The 25346-nt window shown below is 44.9% G+C and overlaps 2 protein-coding genes across 3 annotated transcripts in view; both read right to left on the bottom strand.

The window, feature by feature from the left end:
- Positions 1-894, bottom strand: part of LOC134089225 (tripartite motif-containing protein 16-like) — a 6116-nt gene extending 5222 nt beyond the window's left edge. For both annotated transcript variants that reach the window (XM_062543606.1, XM_062543607.1), the window contains exon 1: positions 449-894. The gene's annotated coding sequence lies outside the window, so the exon portion shown is untranslated. The remainder of the gene's footprint in view (positions 1-448) is intronic.
- A 499-nt stretch (positions 895-1393) lies between these two features.
- The window catches only part of ank1a (ankyrin 1, erythrocytic a), a 120065-nt gene continuing 96112 nt past the window's right edge, over positions 1394-25346 (bottom strand). Inside the window, exons 39-43 of the mRNA XM_062543605.1 lie at positions 20735-21365; positions 20098-20416; positions 15129-15212; positions 14005-14139; positions 1394-6694 (exon numbers count right to left, since the gene is read on the bottom strand). Of these exons, the coding sequence (XP_062399589.1) occupies positions 6659-6694; positions 14005-14139; positions 15129-15212; positions 20098-20416; positions 20735-21365 (1205 nt within the window). The 3' untranslated portion in view covers positions 1394-6658. The remainder of the gene's footprint in view (positions 6695-14004; positions 14140-15128; positions 15213-20097; positions 20417-20734; positions 21366-25346) is intronic.

Genomic DNA, 25346 nt, shown 5'->3' with positions numbered 1-25346 from the left:
TCTGAGCCAGCATCCAGGAGGAGTGGCTTTTTGTTAAGGGGCTTTTGTTAAAGCAACATCACCCTCTCTGGCATCAACTCAACCAGGTGCTATGAAGCTTTCTGCAAATATCTTGCATCCTCACCGGGCAAAGACACAAACTGACCGACTAATAGAGCTGTTTATCCTTCAATGTATGCAAAGAATGCTGAAAAACTGCACCCTAACAACTGTATATGTTTGTCTGGGCTATGTAGACTATGTAAACTATGTAGCTTGTAGGCCTATAACATTCTTGCATCCATAACATTGGCAGCACTCCACCAGTGACAGAACTTAAATGCTTTAGGCTGGGTGCGCATGTCAGTCTATCACACCGCAACAGAAGCTCCATAGGCTGTGCGGTGCCGCTTGTTAGTCGGCTGTAGTCGACTGTTTCGTCATCAATTGAACACGCTTAATTACATACCGTTTCCTTGTAGAACAGGGAGATACAGCTGTCGACGCGAGGGCAATGTTGATTCGCCACTTGTCTGTTGATGTTATCGGGTGCTTATCGTTCGCGCCGGCGGAAAACTGATGTCTTGCAGGGATCACCCGACCATGCAGTGACAGCGGCACGGACGCACGGACCCCGCCCAGCGCGCTCCCGCTGGGGAGGACAAGGGATAAACAAATCCCCTGACCGTCTCAATTCCGTCATACGATGCCATCGGTGACATTAACATAGTTGCAACATCTCTATCATGTTCAAAGCGCAATAATAACACATAAAAGCTGTACGCGAATTAGAGTTTAATTAGAGTGACCTGGTGCAGTGCGTTTAAGCTATGCTCAATCCACATGTTCCACTTCATTAACTTTTATGTCGAATGCCAGGAGGTCGCTCGGGTAGAACATGTATTCGATGCTGTCAAGACTGCCTCTCTGCCCCGCCCGGCGAACTCACATCTCCCTGTAATACACAACTGCTTTAGGTCGGCGACTCTGATGATAAAACCTCATGTTATGTTATGTGTAATCAACGGAAATGTTGGCTGCACTAAGCGTGACTAATGCAAACATTATGCAATGTCAACATTTCTTAAGTATAATTAGCCTACTGAAGAAGCTGAAGGTGGACACACACACACACACACACACACACACACACACACACACACACACACACACACACACACACACACACACACACACTCTCACACACACACACACACACACACACACACACACACACACACACACACACACTCTCACAGTGGAATACACATTTACTACAAACTAATGACTGCACACACACTTTCTCCTGAGTGACACCTCTGGGGTTTAAATGAGGCCGGTGTCCTGTTATGGCACTGAGCTGTTGTAGGCCTACAGAGAGCACTTTTACTACACAGTCCATGAAGAGCCGTCAGCCATCAAAGAGCTTTAATGATGCAGGTGGGAGGTCCAGACAGAGGGAGAGAGGTGGGGGAGGGACACAGGGACATGGAGAGAAAAACAAAATACAAAACCATCCATATTTCATTTTTATAAATCATTTCAGATTTTTAAAGACATAACTCATGTCGAGTAAGTGCAACATATATTGGCTTCAATGTGTTTACAATAATCAAGATGTTTAAATACACAAACAGTTAGAGAGAGGGGGCAAGAGAGAGAGCAGAAGGTATGAGGTGTCCCTGCAGTGCTGATGGCAGAGAATAGAGAAAAGTCCAGCTGGACTAGGAGGGTTCAGTGAGGCTTGCTGCCCTCTAGTGGCATTGTGATGTCAAAGCAAAGACCAGTAGACTGGAAGGGGAGGAGGACATCTACCCATACCCATCCCATACTGATGCCTTACTGAGGAATGTCACATGTTCAGCAGAGTGCCAACACTCTTCTGAGAGTTTAGCACAGCTGCAAATTGTCTTCACTTCGTATCTGTATGTGTCGGTGTCTCGTGTCAATAATTACAATCAACCAATTTGATTGCTCCTTTGCTGATGTCAGGTCTATTCATGCAGTACATAGAATTTACATGTTGTATAACACTGACAAAAATCACTGTGTATAGCTCATACACAAACTGTGTTATCTGGGGAGTACATGCACCAACACATGGGCATTCACACAAACACACATTACTGTACACACTTTACAAACAAAGTTGACTGCCTAAACAAAGGCTTTAACGGCTGTCAGTTAAACCTTTAAGGGTACCACAGCGAATCCTCACCATTTTTTTTATGAGGAGGGAGATGCCTTTTTCCGAAAGCCTTGCACACAACCACACACACTCGCCAACAGACACAGATAAATACCCAGATATATCTGTGGATATTTATTTTCTTTATTAATGTTGTAAATGTTTGAGCTGGTGTACAGGGTCATACATGTCCCTCACAGCAGAGCTGAAAGGATTGTATTTTTTTTCCATATATTGCCATCTCCATAGCAATAAAAAAACACAGGAGAAAGAGGTTAACAAGCCGTGGGTCCGTTTCCACGGCAGCAGGCATTCCCCAGCAGTCTGGTGGTTGCTAAGATGCTATCAGTACATCCATAACATGACTACAACCCCGGACAGGGCGGGGTGGATCCCATTAGCAAGTGCATAGCATTCTAAGTAAATATATATTTGTATATTTTTTTCATATATTTCTGTATATGTATTAATATTAAAAACATGTTTCTGTGCATGTGCGCAGTTTGCATTCCATAATGGTTGATTAATATGCTATTGCGTTAATGATGTCTTCAGTCCACTCTATGGGAGTATATGTCTCCATTAGTGCCAGCCACATTTCATATCATCATTTTCCAGTGGTTCCTGTTGATGTCCACTTGCCAGAAGCCCCCACCCCCCCTTTTTTTTGCTTCAATATGGACTTGACTGCAGAGGCTGCCTTTTGAGCAAGCCCATGGACCATCCCACTGTCTGTTTGTCTGTTTTTGGAGGGGGTGGCAGGGTTAGAGGACTCAGATGACATGATTCCCCCATAGGAAACTGCTACATTGTAAGAATGACAGGTCCAAAACTCAAGATGGATGAATACAAATCATGAAAACAAAGTTGCATGCTCTCTCGTTGTCTACCTCTCTTTCACTTCCACTCATCCACTCATTCCCTGGTCTCTCTCCCTCGGAGAATGGAAGTGGGAGACAGATTAAATCTAAGCACATCAGAGAAAGAACCGCTATATGCTACAATGTAACATCTACCATATACCAAGTGGACGCGTGTATTTTAATGTCTGCATATGCAGCATACATTCTGAATGTATTTATGTATGTATGTATTGTACGTATGTATGTATGTATGTGTGTATGCTTGTATGTGTATGTATGTATGCTTGTATGTGTATATCTATATATGTATGTACAGTGTGTGTGTATAAATGACACAATGGTGCCATATGTATTTACAATGTAATGGGAGCAACAGAAGGACATGACACATTGATTTAACTCATACACACACACACACACACACACACACACACACACACGCACACATACACACAGACATAGACACACACAAACACACACAGAGCAATCCTGTGGGATCATTTGTCTTGTTTGTGCATGTGCTGGTCCACAGGCTCTGACATCATATATTGTTTATAAAGAGGTGCTACAATTCCTGCCATGCATACATTTGGGGTTATTTGCATAAGAATGAGAGTTCTCTGAGTGACCCCTCATGTTTCTCCTCTTCTAACCTCTCTCTCTCTCTTTGACACACACCCACACCCACCCACCCACACACACACACACACACACACACACACACACATACATACACACATACACAGAGCCTAGGAAATTACCTCTCCCAATACACACATGCCAGTTTGGGGTGTGTGTATGTGTGTTTCTGGGTGGGTGGTGGTGGGAGATATGGGTTTGAGGTGAACCTATTGTTTCCATAGAAACCACTCTGGTTCACATTCATTACGCCTTAAACATCACATGCTATTCACATTTTGCTGGACTGATATGATGGGAGAATGAGAACTTTGTTGTTCATTTCAAGTCTGTTTAACAAAATTCTCTCTCTCTCTCTCTCACACACACACACACACGCGCACATCTGCCACACACACACGCGCACATCTGCCACACACACACACACACACACACACACACACACACACACAGGTATGTCCATAACTGACAAACAACTAGATGATGAAGTCACCTGTCTTTCTGTGGAGTTATTGCTGCACCACTAAGGTCTGAGTGAAATGGCTTTGAATACTAAACGCTTCTAAGAACTCTGTCTTTTTCATATCTGTTCTTGAGAGCAGTATGTTTTAGTGGTTGTATGCAGGGACTACAGACGGGGCTCACATTTAAGCTGATCAGTGATCAAATATGGGTTTCCAAATATCCGTATAATGTGGGTATCATCATGACAGAATTGAAAGCATGCATCACTTGATGAGGCATTCGGTGTAGGCTACAAAACGTTTTGGAGATCTGTTCCAGAATGTGGCGTTAGACTGAGGAGGGGGAGGTGGGAGGAGCTGAGAGGCTGAGAGGCAGTGCACAGTCCAGGGTCAAGGGTCAAGGGTCAGGCTGATCACAGTGATTAGTGTGTGGAGGACAACAAGAGAGGGAACGAGACCGAGACAGAGACATACAGAAGGGCAGGGGAAGAGTATGGTCAAAGACAGGAGGAGAAGGTGTTAGACATGAGGGTAGCTGTGTGTGTGTGTGTGTGTGTGTGTGTGTGTGTGTGCGGTCTCTGTAATGTGTTACTATATCTGGATTGTGCAGGGGACCAACACAATAAAATAATGATTTCTTCCTGCCAAGTCAGATTATTAGGTGTGTATACTGTATGTGTGTGTGTGTGTTTATTGCTTTGCTTCTCAAGGTGCGTGTTCGGAAATCTACTGTTACTGACTGATCTGGACCACAGACACACAGAGAAACAGAACCACAGACAGAAAACACACACACAGACACTTATAGGTCCTCTTCCACTCAGGTCAACACAGGTCAAGCTAAAAGAGCGAGAATGCTGAGTAGCTACAAGATGGTGACACAGTGATACTTCTGTCTGTGCTACATGACCCACGGAGTTGGGCTGGAGTGAGGCACGGATGTGTGGCGTTGTGTGTGTGGAACTTAAAGCCCCATGATCATGGAAGACAAAACTGCTACTGCTATTAGGCCATTTTCCTGGGCATCTGACGTGTACATTCAAGTATGTTTATGTGTGTACTTATGTGAGAATAGATATGTCTGGTGCGGTCCCCTGTTTGGTCAAAAAAGCTACATGGATGTTTGTGTTGGAGTCTTCAGCTTGTGAGAGAAGTACAAATCCAGTGTGTGTGGGCCTGCGTAAACAATATACGCATGTGGGATATTGTAAATAGCTGATCAGGAAGATCTTGACTTGTGCCCTTATATGGAAACACACTGAAACCCTCATCTCATCTAATTGGTGGGTAGTGGTGTTGAGCCACATGGATGGGCTGGAGGTGTTGCCTGGGGAACCCCTTTCCCATAAAGACAAAGAGCTGCAACACACATCTCATCTGACTGCTTCAGAAATATATATGTATATATACTGTATATAGAGAGACAGAAAGAGAGAGAGAGAGAGGAAGAGAACAGAAACATGACATACTCAAAAAGAAGAGAGTTTCCAGACAGAATGTTTGACATTTAAAACAGGCAGAACAACACAACAAAGTAGATTTAGTTCTCATTCCCACAAAGAGCAATCTCTACAGAATATCAATAATATCTCAGAATAATAAGAGTAATAATAATAATATTAGCAACAAGATATTGTATGTTTCTACTGAACCCAACATTATAACAGAGAGAGGAGCGATTTGGGGTATTCAAGACAGCAGCGTGGTCGTCATAGCATAGTTGCGTGACATAACATACACACACATACACGTAAACATTCTTCTACACACACACGGACGCACACACACACACACACACACACACACACATCCACACGCACACATCCACACCCGCACATGTACATTCATTCACCATTCATCTAGCTTTTGGGTGCATATATCATGTAGTGGAAGACTAAAACTGTGTATGCACATGTTAATGATTGCCTGTGGATTTGTGGATGTATGAGTGTGTTTGTCTGGGTGCTTGTGAGTATCAGTGTACATGTGTCTTTGGGTGTCTATGGATGTCTTGTGAGTAGAATTTGAATGTATGTCTGTGAGGGGCGAAGTCATCCCCTTTTCAAAAGTTGCAACTAGTAAACCATCATACAGATCCATCATCGGGCGGGGCGCCCCAACAACTGCTGCCCCACCCAGAGTCCCATGATCCTTTGCAGTAGGTGCTGAGTCAGCAGGCAGGCCATGCGCAGCTCTTGGCATGCTCAGAGAGGAACAGGAAGCTTGTGGGGTTTTTTTCTCTTATTTTTTTTGCTTTAGTTTGTTTTTAAGATTTGGTTTTCTATGAAAACATGCCTCGTCTAGCTATGTCTGTCCTCATCTCTCTCTTCTTTAAAAAACAATAACATAGGAAAATGGCTCCTCCACGACTCCAGAGGGTGTCTGTAGTGATGGTGGACATGGTTGCAGTAGTTGTTGTTATTTTTGTTGTTGTTGTTGTTTGTTGTTGATGTTGTCGCCATGGAGACGGGTGGTGGTTTCGGGTGACTGGCCTCTCGCCACTCTTCTCGCCGCATCAGTGTCTATCATGTGTCTGTGTAGGAGGGGTTAGGGGGCAGGTCCTGTGGAGGGAGGGAAGGACAAGTACACAAGTCAGAAAACAAGTCGTTGAGTCCAAAGATATCCTCCAGTAAGGTTGCACTAGCGCACACTCAGGGCCTTCAAGGTCAGACTGTCCATGTTTCTGCTACTTTCCCTGCGCTCACCTCCATTGTTTTGGCAGACACTAGCATGGGGGAGGAGCCATCACATGATTGACAGGCAGCACATGGTTGGCAACTCGCTATTGGCAAGTGATTTACAGGCAGCCTGAGGGTAGGTGATTGACAGGTTGACAGGCAGGATATTGGCTAAATCTTGAGACAGACAAGCAGGAATGTGGATGACAAGATGGTTGATGACTGAGATGTTCAAGTGAAAAAAAAGAAGGGGGCCAAGCAAGACACTGAACATGCAACAAACCAAACACACACATAAGTAGTGCAGAAATGCCACTGTTGCACATTGTTCATACCGCACAATGGCATGGTGCTATATGAATACACACACACACACACACACACACACACACACACACACACACACACAAAAACACACAAACACACACACACACGCACACACACACACACACACACACACACACACACACACATACACTAGTGTTCAGGGCAGTAAAAGCCAGTTGGTCGTCCTTTTGTATGCAGCTGACTTTGCTGGAACAGCTGCATGGGTTTCACTCCCCAACCACACACACACACACACACACACACACACACACACACACACACACACACACACACACGCACACATACACGTACACACACACACACACACACACACACACGCACACACACACTCACACATTCCCCTGCCCACAAATGACATCTGCATATAGACTTCTTGATTGGTCATACACCACAATAAAAGGACTGTACATGTGTTAGCCAAGTTCACATCCATACCTCTTCTGAGGGTATAGAGCAGCTATATTATGTAAGTACAATTGGGAAGAGAAAAGGACACTACATCAGGTGGTGACAAAGTATATAGTGTACACCAGACGACTGTGCAGCTCTATCAACTCCACGTGCTCTCATGCCCTTTCTGATATGAGTTGCCTGCACCATCAGAAAATTAGACAAATTGAACAACTCCAGAAAAGGCACAAGTTTAAAGGAACACTTCATATTAAACTATGCTATTCCCTTAACTAAGATGAGTGGATACATACCTCTCACGTTTCAATGCGTGCCAAACAGAGATGAAGTTAGAAGCGACCAAACACTTCCATGTTTTCCCTATTGAAATACATTTACACGAGTTAGTCACATGGTGAGGTGAGACAAAATAAAACGTGGTGCATTTCTAAGCAGGTAAAAGGGATAACTATATTGTGTGACGGTATACATTGGGAGCACTTAGACTCTGCGCAGTAATATCCTCACTCCAAAGAGAAACTGAAAGTGCAAGAGTGAGGATATCCCTCTTACCTGCTTAGAAATGCACCACTTTTTATTTTGTCTCACCATACTTGGTCGTGTGACTACTCGTGCAAACCAGAGCCAGTGAGTGCACGCATTGAAACGTGAGAGGTATGTATCAACTCGTCTTAGTTAAGGGAACGCAGTTTAATATGAAAAAACGGTGAAGTGTTCCTTTAAACTACATCAGTTAGCTTACAGCAAGTAAAAGTCCTGGTACATATTGACTACAACCATTCACTAAACCAGCTGACTCTAACTGGCACAACTCTTGAGCCAGGTATACTCTTAAAACGTGTGCGAATGTGTTGAAACAACACAACTTGCATTGTTTTAAACACATCTCTGTGTCCAGATATGGACAACACCGTTTGTGATGTTTCTAACACAGTTTGTGACGTTTCCAGCACATTCGTTAAGAGTGTAGATGAGCTTATTAGTGAAATCACCTGTGTTAAGCACACAGGTAGAAAGAATACATGGTAGGACTTTTACTTTCTGAAGCTGAATTTTCAGATGTCTGGCTTTCAGGAGTTAAGTTGCCTATTACAAAATAGAATATGATACCATTTAAAACTATTTCATGTACATCTCATGTACAGTACATCTCATTAGCACATTTCAGGATATGTTAACCGTAATTAATATAGTAGTAAACACTATCTCAATGTATTATTGTTTCATGTTAACATTTAACATTCAGTTAATGGACATAGCAACAGCTATGGGCAGCTCATCACTTGAATCAGATACAAGCTGTGACTTCGGACTGCACAGGAACATCCAGATTAAACTGCAGGACCACAAAATTATAGTAGACTGAGAGCTAACACAGCCCAGAAAATATAGTCACATCACTGTGTCATTGATAGAAATCTTTATTCTTGTTTCTATGCCGTTAACCTGTGATAATAAATTAAATCTGACACTAGTCAGCCCAAAATAATAAGTCCTATTAAGTCATATACTTACTGTACTCACATACACTTGTTACTTAAACATACATTACGTAACATATACACACACCACAAGCCCCTTTTCAACTTATAATGTGCAGAGACTTTTTTGCAATGTGTTTTGGCATGGTCTTACACTGCATTGAAAAGTCATCTGCTATTTTCATATATCTGTACAAGGCACATTCTGAGACTGAGGGTTGGGCAAAATGGAGGATAGGTGGCAATGCATAAAGCTCAAACTATCCCATAAACATAATTTACTTGAAAGTGCAGTTGAGCTGTGAAAATTCCTATAGTAACTGTCCAACCCTCCTCCAAAACGGTTCATTTGGCATGACATCACTAGAATGTCCCTTGCAATATTATGAAAATACCAATGTACAGGATTGTGAAAGTACCGGAGCACTGGAGAAAAAGATTCTCTATGTGTACACAAGTGCTTTTCCAACACAAATGTCGAACACCATGTGAACATTTAACTTGCTTAAACATGCCATACGTTTCCAATCAGGAACACTACGTTTAAGTGACATCATCTAAGCAATGATGGGATCTTCTGAAGAATCCACAGTGGGTCTGTCTGTACGCTATATATGTAGACATTTTAAGGTTTCTCTGGAAAACCTTAAAGGGTCTACCTGTGAAGACAAAGTGAACAAACACGAGACCTCTCTGACCCTCTTCTCAATTATTTGGCTCACTGGCTTACCTAGACAAAAGCCTCATTCACACACAAAGAAAAACCCAGGTTTCTAGTGGTATTAATTAAACGATCGGGTCCGATGTGTGAATGAAGCCAATACACAATCCATACCCCTTCCCTGTGTTTTAGCAGAAAATGTGTTGCAAAATCGATGTATAAACCTTGGCTAATAGGTGAGGAATTATGGTAACCTACTCTTGAATGCATTTTTAATATTACAGCTTAGAATCCATGGCAACAAAGTCGAATGAGCAAATAATTTGCCGGTACTTGTTAGTGCCCCCATCAAGGGTTTCCATTTTGTTTGGATATGTTGCTGATTGGATCATAAACAGTCACAGCAATAAAGATGAATGATCAAAGAATTTATCAGTATTTATTGGTAGAGAATCCATTATGAGTGTGGAGGGGAATGGGCCTAGGATGCCAGACACCACTGTTGAGCCCTCTGGAGGTGTTGTGGGCCTAATTTAACACTGATGAAGGAAGATATATGCTTGATAACCCCAGTGATATGCTCACGAAGGCTGTTCAACTTCTGTTGGTGAAGTTGCTTTGATGGTGATTTGGTTTTTAATGGTAAATAGGCTTGGGTGTTGATTGATATCACTAGGAATTGAACACCTCTCCTATATCCGAAATAGAGCACAGTGTTGAAATCATGCAGCCTCTGGCGCGTGGCCAGTTCATAAGCACGCTAGCAACTGCCACTGGTTAAGAGATGGCAAGCAAAGATCATGGATAGCAATGTTTAAACCTTGTCTTCACGTGTAAACAGAGGAGAAGCGTAATTTGTTACAGGGGAGTGAAAGGGCAAAATAGTTATGTAATCTGTTGTTTCTTCTACTCAAATGTAAGCAAGTTTATTGTGTGAATGAGGCTTAAGCAATCTTTTACTCACTCATTCACCTGTTTCCTGTCTGAACTAGTTACTGTTGAGACTGTTGAGACCTGCCAAGCTGCCAACATATTTCAGAAATTAGCTATATGGTAATCTGGTTTGATGCAATTTTGCTATACTTCATCAAACTCTAATTTAGACTCAGTGTTAACAATATAATACTATTTTAGACTCCTTTAGCTCCAACACCAATCAAACAGAACAGTTGTAGCTAGGAGTTTAAATGACCAACAATGAAAAATCAGTACTGCAAAACCAGCTCATGTCAAACAGCTGTTTAATCCCAGGGGTTACACACAGGGATTAAGCCTGTGCAGTACCTGCAGGAGGAGGGCGTGGCCATCACTGCTGAACCCTCCGCAGACTGACGCACTTTACTATCTGAGCACCTTTCTTCATATCCACAACATCTGGCTACGGAGGAGGAGAGGAGTGAGGGAAAGCCAGGACCCCGGGGATGGAGGGATGGTGTTGGAGACAGAAGGAGGGCAGAAGAGTGCAGAGGATGTCAAGAATGAACACAGAGGAGAGATACAAACAGGGAGAGGAGAGAGAAAGAGGTGGATATAGAAGAATGATAGGTGATGGACAGAATCAGTCAAGACAGAAAGAGAAGGATGAAGGGTTGGTGAGAGAGAGGTAGTAGCGATGAGAAAGCAGACAGCAGGAGTGAGATATGAATATCAGAGCAGAGAGATGAAAAATTAAAGTGTTGAACACACAGTGATTAGATCAAATTTACAGAGGTTGAGGTTTGACAAGAGATGTTGACAGGGAGAGGGAGGGTAGAGGAGAAGGCAAGATAGACAGGGAAAGAGAGAGAAGAGAAAGCAAAGGCATCAGAGATGTCTGCAGAGAACTCGAAAGCAAGAGAACAGCGAACAGTTGCTTTGACAGAGGCCCAGGGAGTGGCTAACACCTGGACTAAACTAGAGTAGACAGGAAAGGCAGGGTTAAGATGGAACAAGGGAACAGACATTTAAATGTGCCTGTAAGAGAGACTAGATCTACAGAACACACCAGGCTTGAGACAGGACTAGCATCTGGATTAACAATCAATCATCATAGGCTACAGAGTGCAAATGGGACAGCAAAAAACAGGACGGCAGGAGTGCAAGAGTAAGAACTAGGAGATGGATTAGAATGGTGCTAGAGGACCACGGAGGGCAGGACTAAAGTCAAAATTGCACCCAGGGTTAGCGTAGTCTGGAGGTAGTACAAAACTCAAATGTCATCTGTGTCACGTTAAATATGCTACAGAGGCAGGGTTACAGCAGGGGCCAGAGGCAGAGCCTGCAGTGAAGCGAGAGGAGGAGCTTGGCAGAGAAGGTCTGCTTCGTCAATGCAGCATTGCCATGGAACTTAGCCACACTCAGGAAGTACCACAGTTCAGGAACTTCAGGACGTACAACACATACAACAAAGAAAAATACAGAGCATGCTTTGCTGCGGTCAAAATGGTTGCATGTTAGCCTATGACATGACAGAAAGATCCCTTAACGCAGGACAAAGAGTTGAAAATGGAGTTTTGAAGGCAAATCAGGAGCATGCTTGGAATTTGCTATATTACTGCTGTAAAATGATGTAATAGCTGTGATGGCCATCCTAATTATCTTTCCCTTCCGACTGGTCAGCTGTCACATCGATGCATGCTTTGCATGACATGGGTCGGGCAGCAATGACAAAGAATCTACCCAGCAGGTGACACTGCTCAGTTATGAATGCCTATGGATAACCAATGGCAAATCTCAGGACTTTCGGGAATTACTGGTAAAAGACATTTTGGGGAATGGAATATCTGGTCCTCACCCGGCACAGCAAACCTGAGCTTTCTATTCCTTCAGTATCCTTCAGGTCTTTTTCTACCCTAAAACAACCTGTTTGTTGAGGGAAATAGTGGTTTTGTTGGCTGGATCCTCAGGAGAATGAGCGTTTTTATCTATCTTGAAATGTGATGCCATCTGAAATCTCTAATTTGTTGTACTGAAATTGTTTAAACACTATTAGAATTCCATGTAGTACACTAGCATTGTAGTTGGTTGGGACAAGACACTAGTACACATTTACACATTTGGACAATAAATTAAACATTCTCACAGCAAACTGCAGTGGCCACTTCTAGTTCAGATTCTTAATGACCCAAATTAGATACACAAAACACATAAAAAATATGCCACTGATTCTAGCGCAAACAACACACTCTAGGCTAATGCACACCCACAATGAATCTAGTGTCTTCTTGATCAGTCAAATCATGTTACGTCAACGGTCATAAACTCTAGTGTCCACTAAGATAGCACACACTAGTGAACCATTATGTTAGTGTACACAAAACACAAAAAAACACATTAAACTATGATACATTTATACACTAGGCTACTCAAGCATTTTATTATAAAATGCACCATTAAGTTTATAGAAATGAACTTCTATGTCCTCATATAATGTATTATGTAAAAATATAATGTAAAGGATCTGTATTTGCCCCCATTTTTTAAAAGTTTAAGTGTAAGACTTCTTCTATGCACACAAAATTAATTTCACTCAGATTCACAAACTCTTTCAAATTCAGTTCAGTGGCAACATACAATAGTGGACATTCCTGCAGTCAGCATGCTAACTGCTAACTGAGAAATAAGCATGCTAACTGCACGCTCCCACAAACTTGTGACATCAGTCACATTGTGTTGTGTGAAAAAATAGGCAATTTTAGACTATGGAATGATCATGCATTTTATCAGTATATTTTGGTATGCCACCTGTCAAGTTGAGGGATTACTTTGGCAAAGGTGAAGTCACAGATTTTAAGAGTTTTGTGAGCAAAATCTCAGAGAAATAAGTATTTTTTGTGTGTGCATAGAACATATCTTACTCTATTACTTATATTTTTTTTAAAAATTGAGCAAAAACAAATGCTTATATATATGTTAGGTAGTTAATTCTTATTCTAAGATATCGGTTAACTTTCCTCCATCCCTCTCTCTATTCAGGGAAACACACAAAACTGAAGTTTGTAAGTTTAACTTTATTAGAAGTTCCTGACTCCTGAGTCATAGATAATGACTCTGGGGCACTTACTGAATAGGAAGAACATCACACATCCACACGTTAACACACTGTGTAAGGGGCCACAGCTCAAACTGGCTGTCCTGTCTCTAGCTGGCCCGGATCCTGAGCTTTAAAGACATGCCCCTGATGCATCTGATTGGCTTTCTCCCCAGTGTGCTGTAGCCTGTGATCTGTGAGTGGACAGATCCTGCTGAGGCCCAGTTTAAGCTCAGCTCTGGCCGGGCTGGGGTTCTAGCTTAGGCCCGGTTCAAAGGCCCACCTTGGCGTCGTGGCCTAGCACAGCGTAGCTGACGTACGGCTCGTTGTCTCCCTCCTCAGAGACAGAACCTTCCAGCAGAAGTTCACCACCCTCATCCTCTGCACCTTTCCCTCTGCGCACCACCTTCCTCACGATCTACAGCGCCACCCACAGGGTTGGAGGAGCACAGCAGCCCACAGGGAGGGATGGCAAGGAGACAGAGGGGGGAGAAGGGGGGATGTGAAGAAGAGCAGGAGAGAAGAAGAGGATAGGAAAGATGAGGATAGGGGGACAGGGAGGGGAGGTGTGTGAAGGGGTGATGAGGAAGAGAAGAAAGGGGGGAAGTGGGATGGGGAAAAGAAGAATGAGAAAAGATAAGAAAAAAGGGGGAATGCAAGGGAGGAAGAAAAACGGAAAATGATGAGCAAAAGAAATAATATGGTTGAAGGATTTAAATAAAATGTCGTCAGGTTGAGAAACATGTGTGCTTTGTGCTCCAATAGAGGGTGCTGTAATGTAGATCCTCAGTGTAGTCCTTTTCTATACCCTTCACTCTAATGAACAGCACACAGCATGAATCACTCCACACTAGTCAAGCACTCATTTCCTGTCTGGTAAAGTACAGTAAGTGCACCCATAACCATTAAGGTTTCTTCTCATTCATGTTAGGCACCCTTAGTGACTAGTTTGTTTTGGGAACTAGACAAACAGCACTTGGTAGTAGTTGATACAAGTTATTAAAAAGGTTCCATGATTATTGTTATCAGAATAATCATCACCACGCTTATGAGGCTTTAGCTTTTCATTTGTGTACATTATGAGTGAGAGATGGGGCAACACTTTTTATTGAAAGTGCATCAGGTATGCATATTATAGAGCATTTATGAACCAGCAACGAGCCTTTAAAATGTCTTAATAGAGGCTTTATAAACACAGAAATAAAGAAGCACTGCTCAAAGCCAGCATCTTCTTAACTTGTGAATTGATAAATCTCCAGCCACGTGAAAAGGCTCATTGGGTGGTTCATAAGCGCTTATAAAGGCTGGGGGTGTGGAGTGTGAGTGCGGCCCACCCTGGCTCATCACCACACTACAGTACAGCCCCTGCACAGCCAAGCACAATGGGAAGCGGGATGGGAAGCTGACCTTCTTGGTGACTATGTTGCCATGCTCATCTGTGAACTGCTCCTCACTCACGTGCTCTCCCGGCAGATCCTGCGCCTCGTCACCCTGTGGGACACGCAGCAACACACACACACACACACACACACACGCGTGTGTTACAGGGGACCATCACACAGATAAACACCCACACACACACACACACGTACGCACACACGCACACACACACGCACGTTACAGACACACACACACAAACACACACACACACACGATACAGGGAACATCACATAGATAAACACACACACAAACACACAGACACGCGTGCGTTACAGGGGATCATCACACAGATAAACAAACACACACACACACACACACACACACACACACACACACACACACATGTTACAGACACATACACGTTACAGACACACACACACACACACACACACACGATACAGGGGACCATCACACAGATAAACACAAACATACACACGCACACACACACACGTTTCACACACACACACACACACACACACACACACACACACACACTATCTCATGAACACATGTTTACACACATATACCGGTAGGCACACACTGATATACATTCACATAATATGAAACACAACTCAACAAACAGTGGGTCAGCACTAGGAGCTTAAAAACTGCACAGCTGACAGTGCACTCATACAGAGAAACATGTACATTCTTAGACACCCCCTCACACACTCTCTCGCTCTCTCTCTCACACACACACACACACACACACACACACACACACACACACACACACAGTTCTTTGCTTAGTAAGGGCTAAGTCATTGCTGTCTGGAGTAGAAGGCACAGGAGAGAAATGGGCTTGAGCAGAAAGGCCAGAGTCAGCACATACTAAAGAGTTAAAAATAACCAGTGGTGCGGCTGCATGGGGGAGGGACAGACAAAATCAAGAACTCTCACAGCTCACAAGAGAATATTGGTGCCTTTAAAATGCTATATTAATTAAGAGTGGCTACATATGTGTGTGTGTGTGTGTGTGTGTGTGTGTTGTTGTTGTGGGTTGTTGTGGTTGTGTATCTATGCATGCAGATATGTAGCATGTTTTAGATGGACATAAGCCATAAGCCACCATTGGATGGCCTTGACACTTTCACATTTAATGTTTGAAATGTCCTCATTCACTACGCTCTGTTGAGTTCTTGGATTTCCCCCTCTTACTTTATGTTTGTTTGTGTGTGTGTGTGTGTGTGTGTGTGTGTGTGTGTGTGTGTGTGTGTGCGCGTTCTGGTTGAATGAAGGTTGGTATGTGTTGTGTTAGGTCTAGTGCTTCACATCCATGCTGAACCGGAGAGACTCCAAGAGACTCCAGCAGCTGCCATGTCATTCATAGCATAGTGGCACTGAAAGAGAGACACACACCTGCCCTCAACTCATCAGGTGAGAGAGCAGCTTGTCTTCAACAGTCTTACATGGATAGGTGTGTGTGTGTGAGTGTGTGTGTTTGTATGTATATGTGTGTGTGTGTGTGTGTGTGTGTGTGTGTGTGTGTGTGCATGTGTCTGTCTGTATATTAGTTAAAGTGCACATCCTTGTTTGACAGCCAAACACCAAGCTTTAGCTTTACCCCTGAAGCTAAAGGTCTTTCCGTGCTTTCTATTCCATGAAAGAATACTTCACAGGTCCCTGGTTCTGCAAAGACAATACAGTATTCACAGTATTCCTTCTAGTCTTTCCAACAATTTAATGGAAAGGTCAATGCCCTGAGTTTTTACACGGTGAAAGAAAATTCGCTTCCCCCTAGCACCTCTGACTCTGAGCGCAAAAACCATGCATGCAAGTTTGTGCCATCGGAACGGAGAATGTCGGAGAAACCTGCAAGTGTAAAACGAGCGAAAACGAAAAGTTAAAGCGAAACTGGTGATGAAATCGTCAAACCTGCATAGTTCCCCTTTAAGTTGATTTAGCCCAGACACAAGGCTAATCCGCGGCCATCAGGTGGATATTACAGTGAGACCAGAGTTGATGTTACATTCTCCTGGCCTGTGCACATGTCACTGTCTTCATAATCGAGTGCTAACAGTGTTGTTGTTGTCTTGGTATTTGTGAAACATCAAACAGATGTGCACTTGCAGGTCATTTCAGGGCAGAGATGCATTCATACAGCCAGGGGTCAGATACAAAGAAAAATGTGCCCCGTCAATGCAGCAATCTTAATCAGAGTTGGCAACAGCTGAATTGAACATTAAACCTCTAACATTTAAATGTGACAAATGTATCACATCAAATGTGATATGTAATTGCATATATAAATCACATGCTCATCCATCAGACAATGTGCCAAAAATAGTAGAATAGAGTAGTGTCAAAGTGACATCAAGTGACATCAAGCTCCACCCCAAAAACACCATCAACATCCTCCTATAAAATCTCCAGGAATCCACCCACACACACTTCTCTCGTGCCCTCTGGCATATCGCTTCTCTCGTGCCCTCTGGCATATCACTTCTGTCGTGCCCTCTCTGGCATATCACCGCTCTCGTGCCCTCTGGCATATATCGCTTCTCAAATCTGTCTTGTGTCTCTTTCTTTCCTCTGCTCTTGGTGCCTTACTGTTAACAGACACAGTGATGTACTTTCTTTGTATCCATCTATCCATGTATCACGTCTATCTCTTCCTGTGTTCCACGCCTCTGTGTGGTCACCCCTCCCCCTCTCTGTCTCCGGTACCTTAAGGATGAGCCTGCGCCTGACCACGCGTGTTGTGACGTTCTCCTCCTCGTCGACCACGCCCTCGTCCTCCCCGAGCTCGCGGTCCAGTCGCTTGTGGATGTAGGTCAGCACCGAGCGCACCGTGCCGCTGGCGATGTGCAGCACGTTCTGGCAGCTGATGACCAGGAAGGCCAGCACCACAAAGCTGAAGAGCAGCTCGGTCAGTACGGCCCACATGGTGACCGGTATTCTTCACACACACACACTCAAAACACACGCATACACACGCAGCGGATGGCGTGGTCCTACAGTGCACCCGGAGGTTCCCTCTCTTGTTGTGTTGTTCTGCCGGTTGCGCAGGGCCAGGCCAGCCCTTGTTCACGTCTGTCCCTCTATCCTGTTTTTGTTGTCATCTGAGGCGGAACAGGGACTCGTCCACATGAGCCCATTCCCTGTCTGTCTTTTCGCTCTTCTTCTCTCGCTCTCCCTTCCTCTGGCCCTCCCTGCTTCTCTCTCTCTCACTGGCAGTGGGGAGGGAACAGTGGCAATCAAATCCTGCCTGATAGTTTCTATTTCCTACCCCTTCTCTCTCCCCTCTCTCTCCCAGTCATTCCTACACCCCCCCCCCCCCCCCACACACACACATACACCACCACCACCACCAGCACTAACGTCTCCTCTCTCTGCTTCCAAAAACAGACTCTCCCGGCCTGGCAGTGGTCTCTGGTTGCACATGTGACCTCGTCTCTGGAAATACCTTTGGCCATGTACCAGACCATGTGTGTGTGTGTGTGATCTAAGAGCTGGTGACACATTTTGAACGTGTGAGTGTGTGTGTGTGTGTGGGGGGGGAGGTGGGGGTGGGGGGCAGAGAGGGGGGGGGGGGTCGTACGCATGTTTGTGTGTGCATTTAGAGGCAGTATTTGAAGTACATCTTCTGTGTCACTTTGACTTGAAAGCAGGTAAGAGGTTTGCCAAACCCAACCCTTCAGTGTCCTGCAGCTCATACAGTACCAGCTGCTGGCTCTACATTATGAGACTGTCTGCTAAATGAAGGTTATTACGCCACCCGCTAAATGAGGATAATTACACTTCGCATGGAAAGATGCAACACTAATGCTAGCTTACATGCTAGGCCAGACCTCTAGAACACGGGGCCAGTTTGCATTGATCTTTAAAATGGTGTCATTAAACACACTGGAAAGCTGTCTGAGACCCTTAATTGAGCCTTCACAAAGGAAGCCATAAGCTGCTGTAAGTGAAGTTAATGCCTCCAGGCTAACGGCTACAGTTCCCTCACTCAGCGCTACCAGTCACAACAATGGCCTCCTAACATTGGCCTAGAATTGAAGGGCATTATATTTAGTTGTTTGAGTAGACAGACGGATGAATTCATTGAGGGACAGACAGACGGATAAATAGACAGTCTTTCATCACTCCCAATCATAAACCATAAGTAAAGTAACGGAATTCCCCCTCCCACATTCTGAAATCCAAACATAGCCTACAGTAGCCAAAGAGATACACAGGGAATATACAGGTGCTATTTTTGGCTCAAAACGGGCTGTGCCCTTTTCCGGCAATGGTTGTGAATGTGTTAAGTGAGTATGTGTGTGTTTGAGACGAGGAGAGATTCATTCAGACTAGCAGGTGCTCTAATGATTCAATACAAGACTGACAGAATGTGTTTAGATATGAATCTACACTGTGTGTGCTAACAAATAGGTTTATAAACAGGAGGCAGTTCAGCTGTAGGGCCACACGCAAGCAACACAAACACATGACTGGACAAACAGCGCCTGTGTCTCCAGCGGAGCTTTTAGCCTTCAAACGAACCTATTTGCCCTACCAACTAGACACTGGGAAAAATAGCAACTGTTCAGAGGAGAGGGTCAATCGTTCATTTGAGGTGTCTCAGAGAAAATACTGACTCTCTCTGCACCTGCACTTGGACTTACTTTGTCATCTCTTTTCATCGAGGCTCCTCTCTTTGCACTCAAACTAAATCATGATTCACAATACTACAAACCCACTCGTGGCATTTCAAATAATAAAAAAAAGAAATCAGGAATGTGCAGTCTCCTAAACTATAAAACTTCTTTGAAATAATTTGGCTGTAGCACCTATTGCCATACAAACACAATGTGGTTAGCAGCAGGCTTTAGGGATGACTGTGTCCAGACAGAGAGGCAATGCGCTATGGTGGTGATGCTCAATGACCCATAACCCAGTCAGCAGTGGGTCACATTGTGCCCATCTCAGCCGAATCATGTGATGGAGGTCTCACCTGTCCCCAACCCCGCAGCTCGGGCACGCGATGCGGGAACCCGAGGCCCTTCTCGAACGGCTGGGTGCCCCGGAAGTGTCCGCGCAGGATCTCCGAGTGGCCCATGTCCCGCACCGGCTGCAGCAGCGCCTCCTGGGCCACGCGCGATTGGCTGCTGTCTCCGTCCATCGTGCTGCGCATCGACGACATCATGGACTCCATGGCCTGCCGGGTGTTGGCTTGAGAGGGCCCCACCCAGTTCTGGGCCACGTCGCTCATCCCTTGCCACCCGGGCGCCGCTGGGTCGGGCAGGTAGGAGAGGAAGGACCCCGGGGGTGACCTGCAGGAGAGGTGAAGGACAGGTGAAGAGGGTACAACATACACCGCTCATCCTGTGAGTCCAAATCACAAAGAAGCCAAAACTAGCTCATAGAAATGAGGAGTAATTTTTTTTGTAATTTTACTTGTCCAGTCCCTTGCCTATGCCTGGGTTGGTTAAAAAGCTACACATTAATGTTACATTAAAAACAACATTAATGTTACATTCATAAGAACATTAATGTTACATGGTTGCACTCAGGAGGGGAGAGACGTCCTCCAGTAAGAGAGAGCTGTAAGTGTAACGGCTCCTGTGACCACAGAGTAGCGCAGCACTCACCTGTCTCCATTGCGGTCCGCCACATGGCTCAGGCCAGGCGAGTCACTCATGCGTGCATACACCCGCTGTTGCCCTGCAACGACAGACAGGCCTTCTTCTAATCCCACTCCTCCTCCTCCTCCTCCACCTCCCACTCCTCCTCCTCCCCCCCCTCCTCCAGCTCCTCCTGCCGTGACCTCTGACCCCTGACTTCCGTCCAGCCCGTTGACGTTGACCCCGGCCGGCGTCCCCGCCAGGCTCTGCTGCTCCGAGTCGCAGCCGAGCTCCGACTGGTCCTCCAGCAGCTCGATGGAGCCGCTGAGTCCTCCCCGGCCGCTAAGCCCCGTGCCCGCGCCCGAGCCCCTGCTGCCGGGCCGGCCCAAGCTCCCGTGCGGCAGCGGCGCGTCCGAGTCGTCCGCTCGGCTGCACTCCAACGAGGAGTCCTCCACCGCCACCAGCGAGGGGCTGTTGCCGGACGGCCACACCTGCATGTCGGACATCTCCATCAGCGTGTCCTCCTCGGTGGTGGCCATGGGCGCGCAGTCCAGGCTGGACACCTCTTGCCAGTACGGCTCGCTGCCCAGCGGTGAGGGCAGGCTGTACTGCAGCGAGGCTGGGGAGAGCATCTCCTCACGGACCGCCAGCCCGTAACCTGGAGCGACACACAGAGAGGCTCGCTGACACCCCCCAAAAAATCACCTTCCTCTGGAGGGAAGTGCCCTGGCCCAAGTGAGAGGGGAGGAGAGGGGGGAGGGGGACGGGGACGCAAGGCAAAGGGACGAGGGAAAGGGGATGTGTGTGGAGCATCGTCAAGCCAGACCAGATCAACCAGCAGTGACAGAGGGCAGGCCTAGTGCACACTACACCCAGTACACCCTGCCGCCATCAGTGCTCATACAATGCGCTAGTCCCTACGCAGAGCTGAAACACTGGTGTGTACGATATGATCTCTAGCAGAACAATGTAGGAAACAACAGACATCTAATATATATTATCCTCTCCTACTTTGAATACTAATGCATGCAACAATTTCATAGAAAAGTAGCCAAATCCACTATATTGAATGAGTCAACATTTAGGCCTATATATACACCAGTAAGTAGCGCAGGTAATTCACATACAATGTTTAATTTCAGTGGCTTGTGGTACACCAGCGGTAGTACACTATTGTGTGCAGAGCCCAGTGGCCAGTGCAGCAAAGGGCTTTGCATCTGAAAGGGTCATTATACACTGGGGCCAGTAGTACAGAAACATCTCACATCTACAACACTATTTTATCTAGTGATCATGGAGTTGTGAGTTATGCTGTGATGATTCAATTTCATAGTAATTACATGAGGACAGATCCTACATTTAAATCCTATACTGGTATTACAGAAGCATCTTAACTTCCCAAAATATCCCAATATTGTCCAACTTCTGGGCCAATGAAGACGCTGCACTAGCGGTGTTCTCATGGAGTGACTGAGCCGGAGTGAGCTATGTGTGCTTGAGTATGCTATGTTTGTCTGCAAGTTACATCATCGGAAGAATGGTATTACATTTCATGCACCTAAGCACAGGAGGCGTATGGTGGAGAGGCCTCCACATTGTAACATTTCCAGGACAGCTACAGTACGTTTCCTGAAAGCTCTCGATGATGAGCTCACTAATGGACACCTTAGATGGCTTGTCAGATTTGGTCTTATGCTATATGGCAATCATGGCTGTATTAACTGGCAAATATATCCTGCTTTTAAACTAACCGCTGAGTCAGCAGCTTTTAAAGCGTATCGTAATTGTTACTCTTGAGATGCTGGGGGTTTCAACTCTCTCCTGAGGTATGTTGTTCAGTACACGTCTGCTTGGTTTACTGGAAAGTCACCCTGATGATGACGGTGTCCTTTGATGGTGACTATTTTTGATCAGTCATGAGTCATGACCCAAATGATAAGGTGTGGTGAGCGGCATCAATGGGCCACGTTGGGTGATAGAGCGGGCAGTTGAGGCGGTGATGTGTGCACTAGGCTGGGCAGGAGCTGACCAAAGACAGTGTGGCCGCTCCGTCTGTCTCCTGGAGGGTGTGTGTGTGTGTGTTGCCACTGGGCCAGACAGAGGGCACTGCTACCTCACACACACAGATAAATACACACACACACATACTGTACACACACACACACACACACACACACACACACACACACACACACACACACACACACACACATACACACACACATATATACAAACACACATATATCTGCACGCACACACGCTCAGACACTCTTGCATATTCATGCTCTCAGTATAGAGACTGATGGTCATTCAAGCACGAGAGCCAGCATGCAAGTCGTCATACACCATATCCTATACACAGACATTCTTCTCTTGGACTTGGACACTGGAACCACAGTGTATGCAACATATATGACTATAATATTACATATATACTGTACACATATAGGCACACACAATAGAGCAGTTTAATTATACTTCATATTCTTATATAAGACCATAAAATATGTAAGATACTGTACATGGTATGTAACTTTTATACAGTAAGTGTAACATTTAGTATTAAAATATTTGTACTTACATACAAACTCACATCCTCACAACACTCTCAACTCAACACATTCATGACCAAATGACTCAGCTCACTTGAGGTGGAACAGGAGGTTAGTGTTAGAATAGAATAAGAGATGGCTGCTACTGCAACTGAAATGAAATATGCAATCTTGTGAGACTGTGGGCCTTCATTTGAACGCTGGGCAAAGTCAAGTCAGTCGATGTGTGCTTCAATATGGCGTGAGGCGGCTGTTAGCAGACCAATGCTTGTGCTTTTATCACTGTATTACATTTGCAAATAGATTTTGCATGATTATTTAGCAAGCTTTATAGACATTATTATATAGCAAGCTTAGTCAGACTTTAGACTTTGCATTTTGCCCAGCATTTAAATGAGGGCCCTGTAACACTGTTGAGATGTATCAGCCAGAGGACACTTTGGACTCGGACCTTTGGTCACTAGTTACGTCCTCTTGTTTTCCTGTTCTCACAAGTTCTGTGTGCACGTTCATCACCCTTCCCTGCTTCCCCCTCTCGCCCTGTTCTTTTAGTTCCTGCAGTTTACTGTTCTATTAATGATGCTGCCAGCTGTGCAGTGGTGAACTGGTGGTGGAGTGTTTTTCTTTTTGTCAACTATGGTATCCTGAAAATCCCATCATGACACAACACATTTTAAATACATCTTGTAATAGTAATGACATTTTAATGGCATAGTAAATAGCAGCTGCCTCTATCTGAAAATCCTTTCCTGTACAAGGCTGTACAAGGCTTAAACTGTTGCTACATATCTGGCCAAATAGATATTTCTTTAAGTACCATTTCTGAAAAAGAAATGTTGATATTTTTTCTGCGTCCTCTCTATGCACATCATCATATAACACAGACACACCACCAGAGGGCAGTGCACAGGCAGCTTGTGTCGTTTCCGACCCCCTCACACAGATGACGTATTCTCTCAAGGACACTCAGAGGTCATTCTTCGGGCCAGCTGCCTTCACATACCTTACTATTATCAAAAATTTACAATCAGCAAAATTACTCAAATGAGGCACGGCAAAACACTGTTCAAACAGCAATCTTTTTGATCACCTGTTTCACAGATCCAGCTGAGAGCTTTATGAACCACCACACTGGGGTGCTGTTGAATCCTGTCTGACATCCTGGAATAAAGCCGTGTGTGGCAGAGTCTCCAAAACAAATGATTTAAGCTGAGGCATGCCGTAGTCTGTCATATGCCCTGACTTAACAACTACCAAACTACCAACTTAACAATACAAGCAGATGGTGGAGAAACAGGAGAGAGACAGAAGAACAGAACACAAAAGAGACAGAGATACACACAGATAGAGGGAGGAGAGGAGAGGAGAAGAGAGGAGAGGAGAGAGGGACAGAGAGGAGGAAACGAAAGAGGAGATCTGGGAAAAGGAGAGGAATAGAGGGGGACAATGAGAAGCCATGTTCCCATAAAGAAGAATGAGCACAAATGAGCACTTTGAGAAATGAATGGAAAAAGAACGACAAGAAAAAGGGAAAATAAGATGCACAGTTGAGGGAAGGGTGGGGGGTTAAGATAGAGATGAGATGATGGGAGAGAGAGTTAGTGTTTATGTGCATGTGTGTGTGTGTTAGTGTTTATGTGTGTGTGTGTGTGTGTGTTTATGTGTGTGTGTGTGTGTGTGTGTGTGTGTGTGTGTTTTGTGAGCGCACGCAGTGTGAGTGCGTGCGTGTGAGTAATCTGATTCAGTTGACCATTGAAGTGCTGACAGCGCAGTAGAAGGTTATTGACACCACTGGACTTAGAAGATGAGACATCACCTCTCAGCTAAAGGTCAAAGGACAAAGTGTGCGTGTGTGTGTGTGTGTGTGTGTGTGTGTGTGTCTGTGTGTCTGCTTGTGTGTGTGTGTGTGTGTGTATGTATGGATTTGGTAGCAATGGATGATATTGTCATCTGAGATTTTGTGCGTGTGCGTGTGTGTGTGTGTGTGTGTGTGTGTGCGTGTGCGTGTGTGTGTGTGTGTGTGTGTGTGTGTGTGTGTGCGTGTGCGTGTGCGTGTGCGTGTGTGTGTGTGTGTGTGTGTGTGTGTG

The sequence above is a fragment of the Sardina pilchardus genome, chromosome 8, assembly GCF_963854185.1.
Source record: "Sardina pilchardus chromosome 8, fSarPil1.1, whole genome shotgun sequence".
In the NCBI taxonomy this organism is placed as follows: Eukaryota; Metazoa; Chordata; class Actinopteri; order Clupeiformes; family Clupeidae; genus Sardina; species Sardina pilchardus.
Note: the sequence above shows the minus strand (reverse complement) of the source record. Positions and strands in the feature narration are given on the sequence as shown.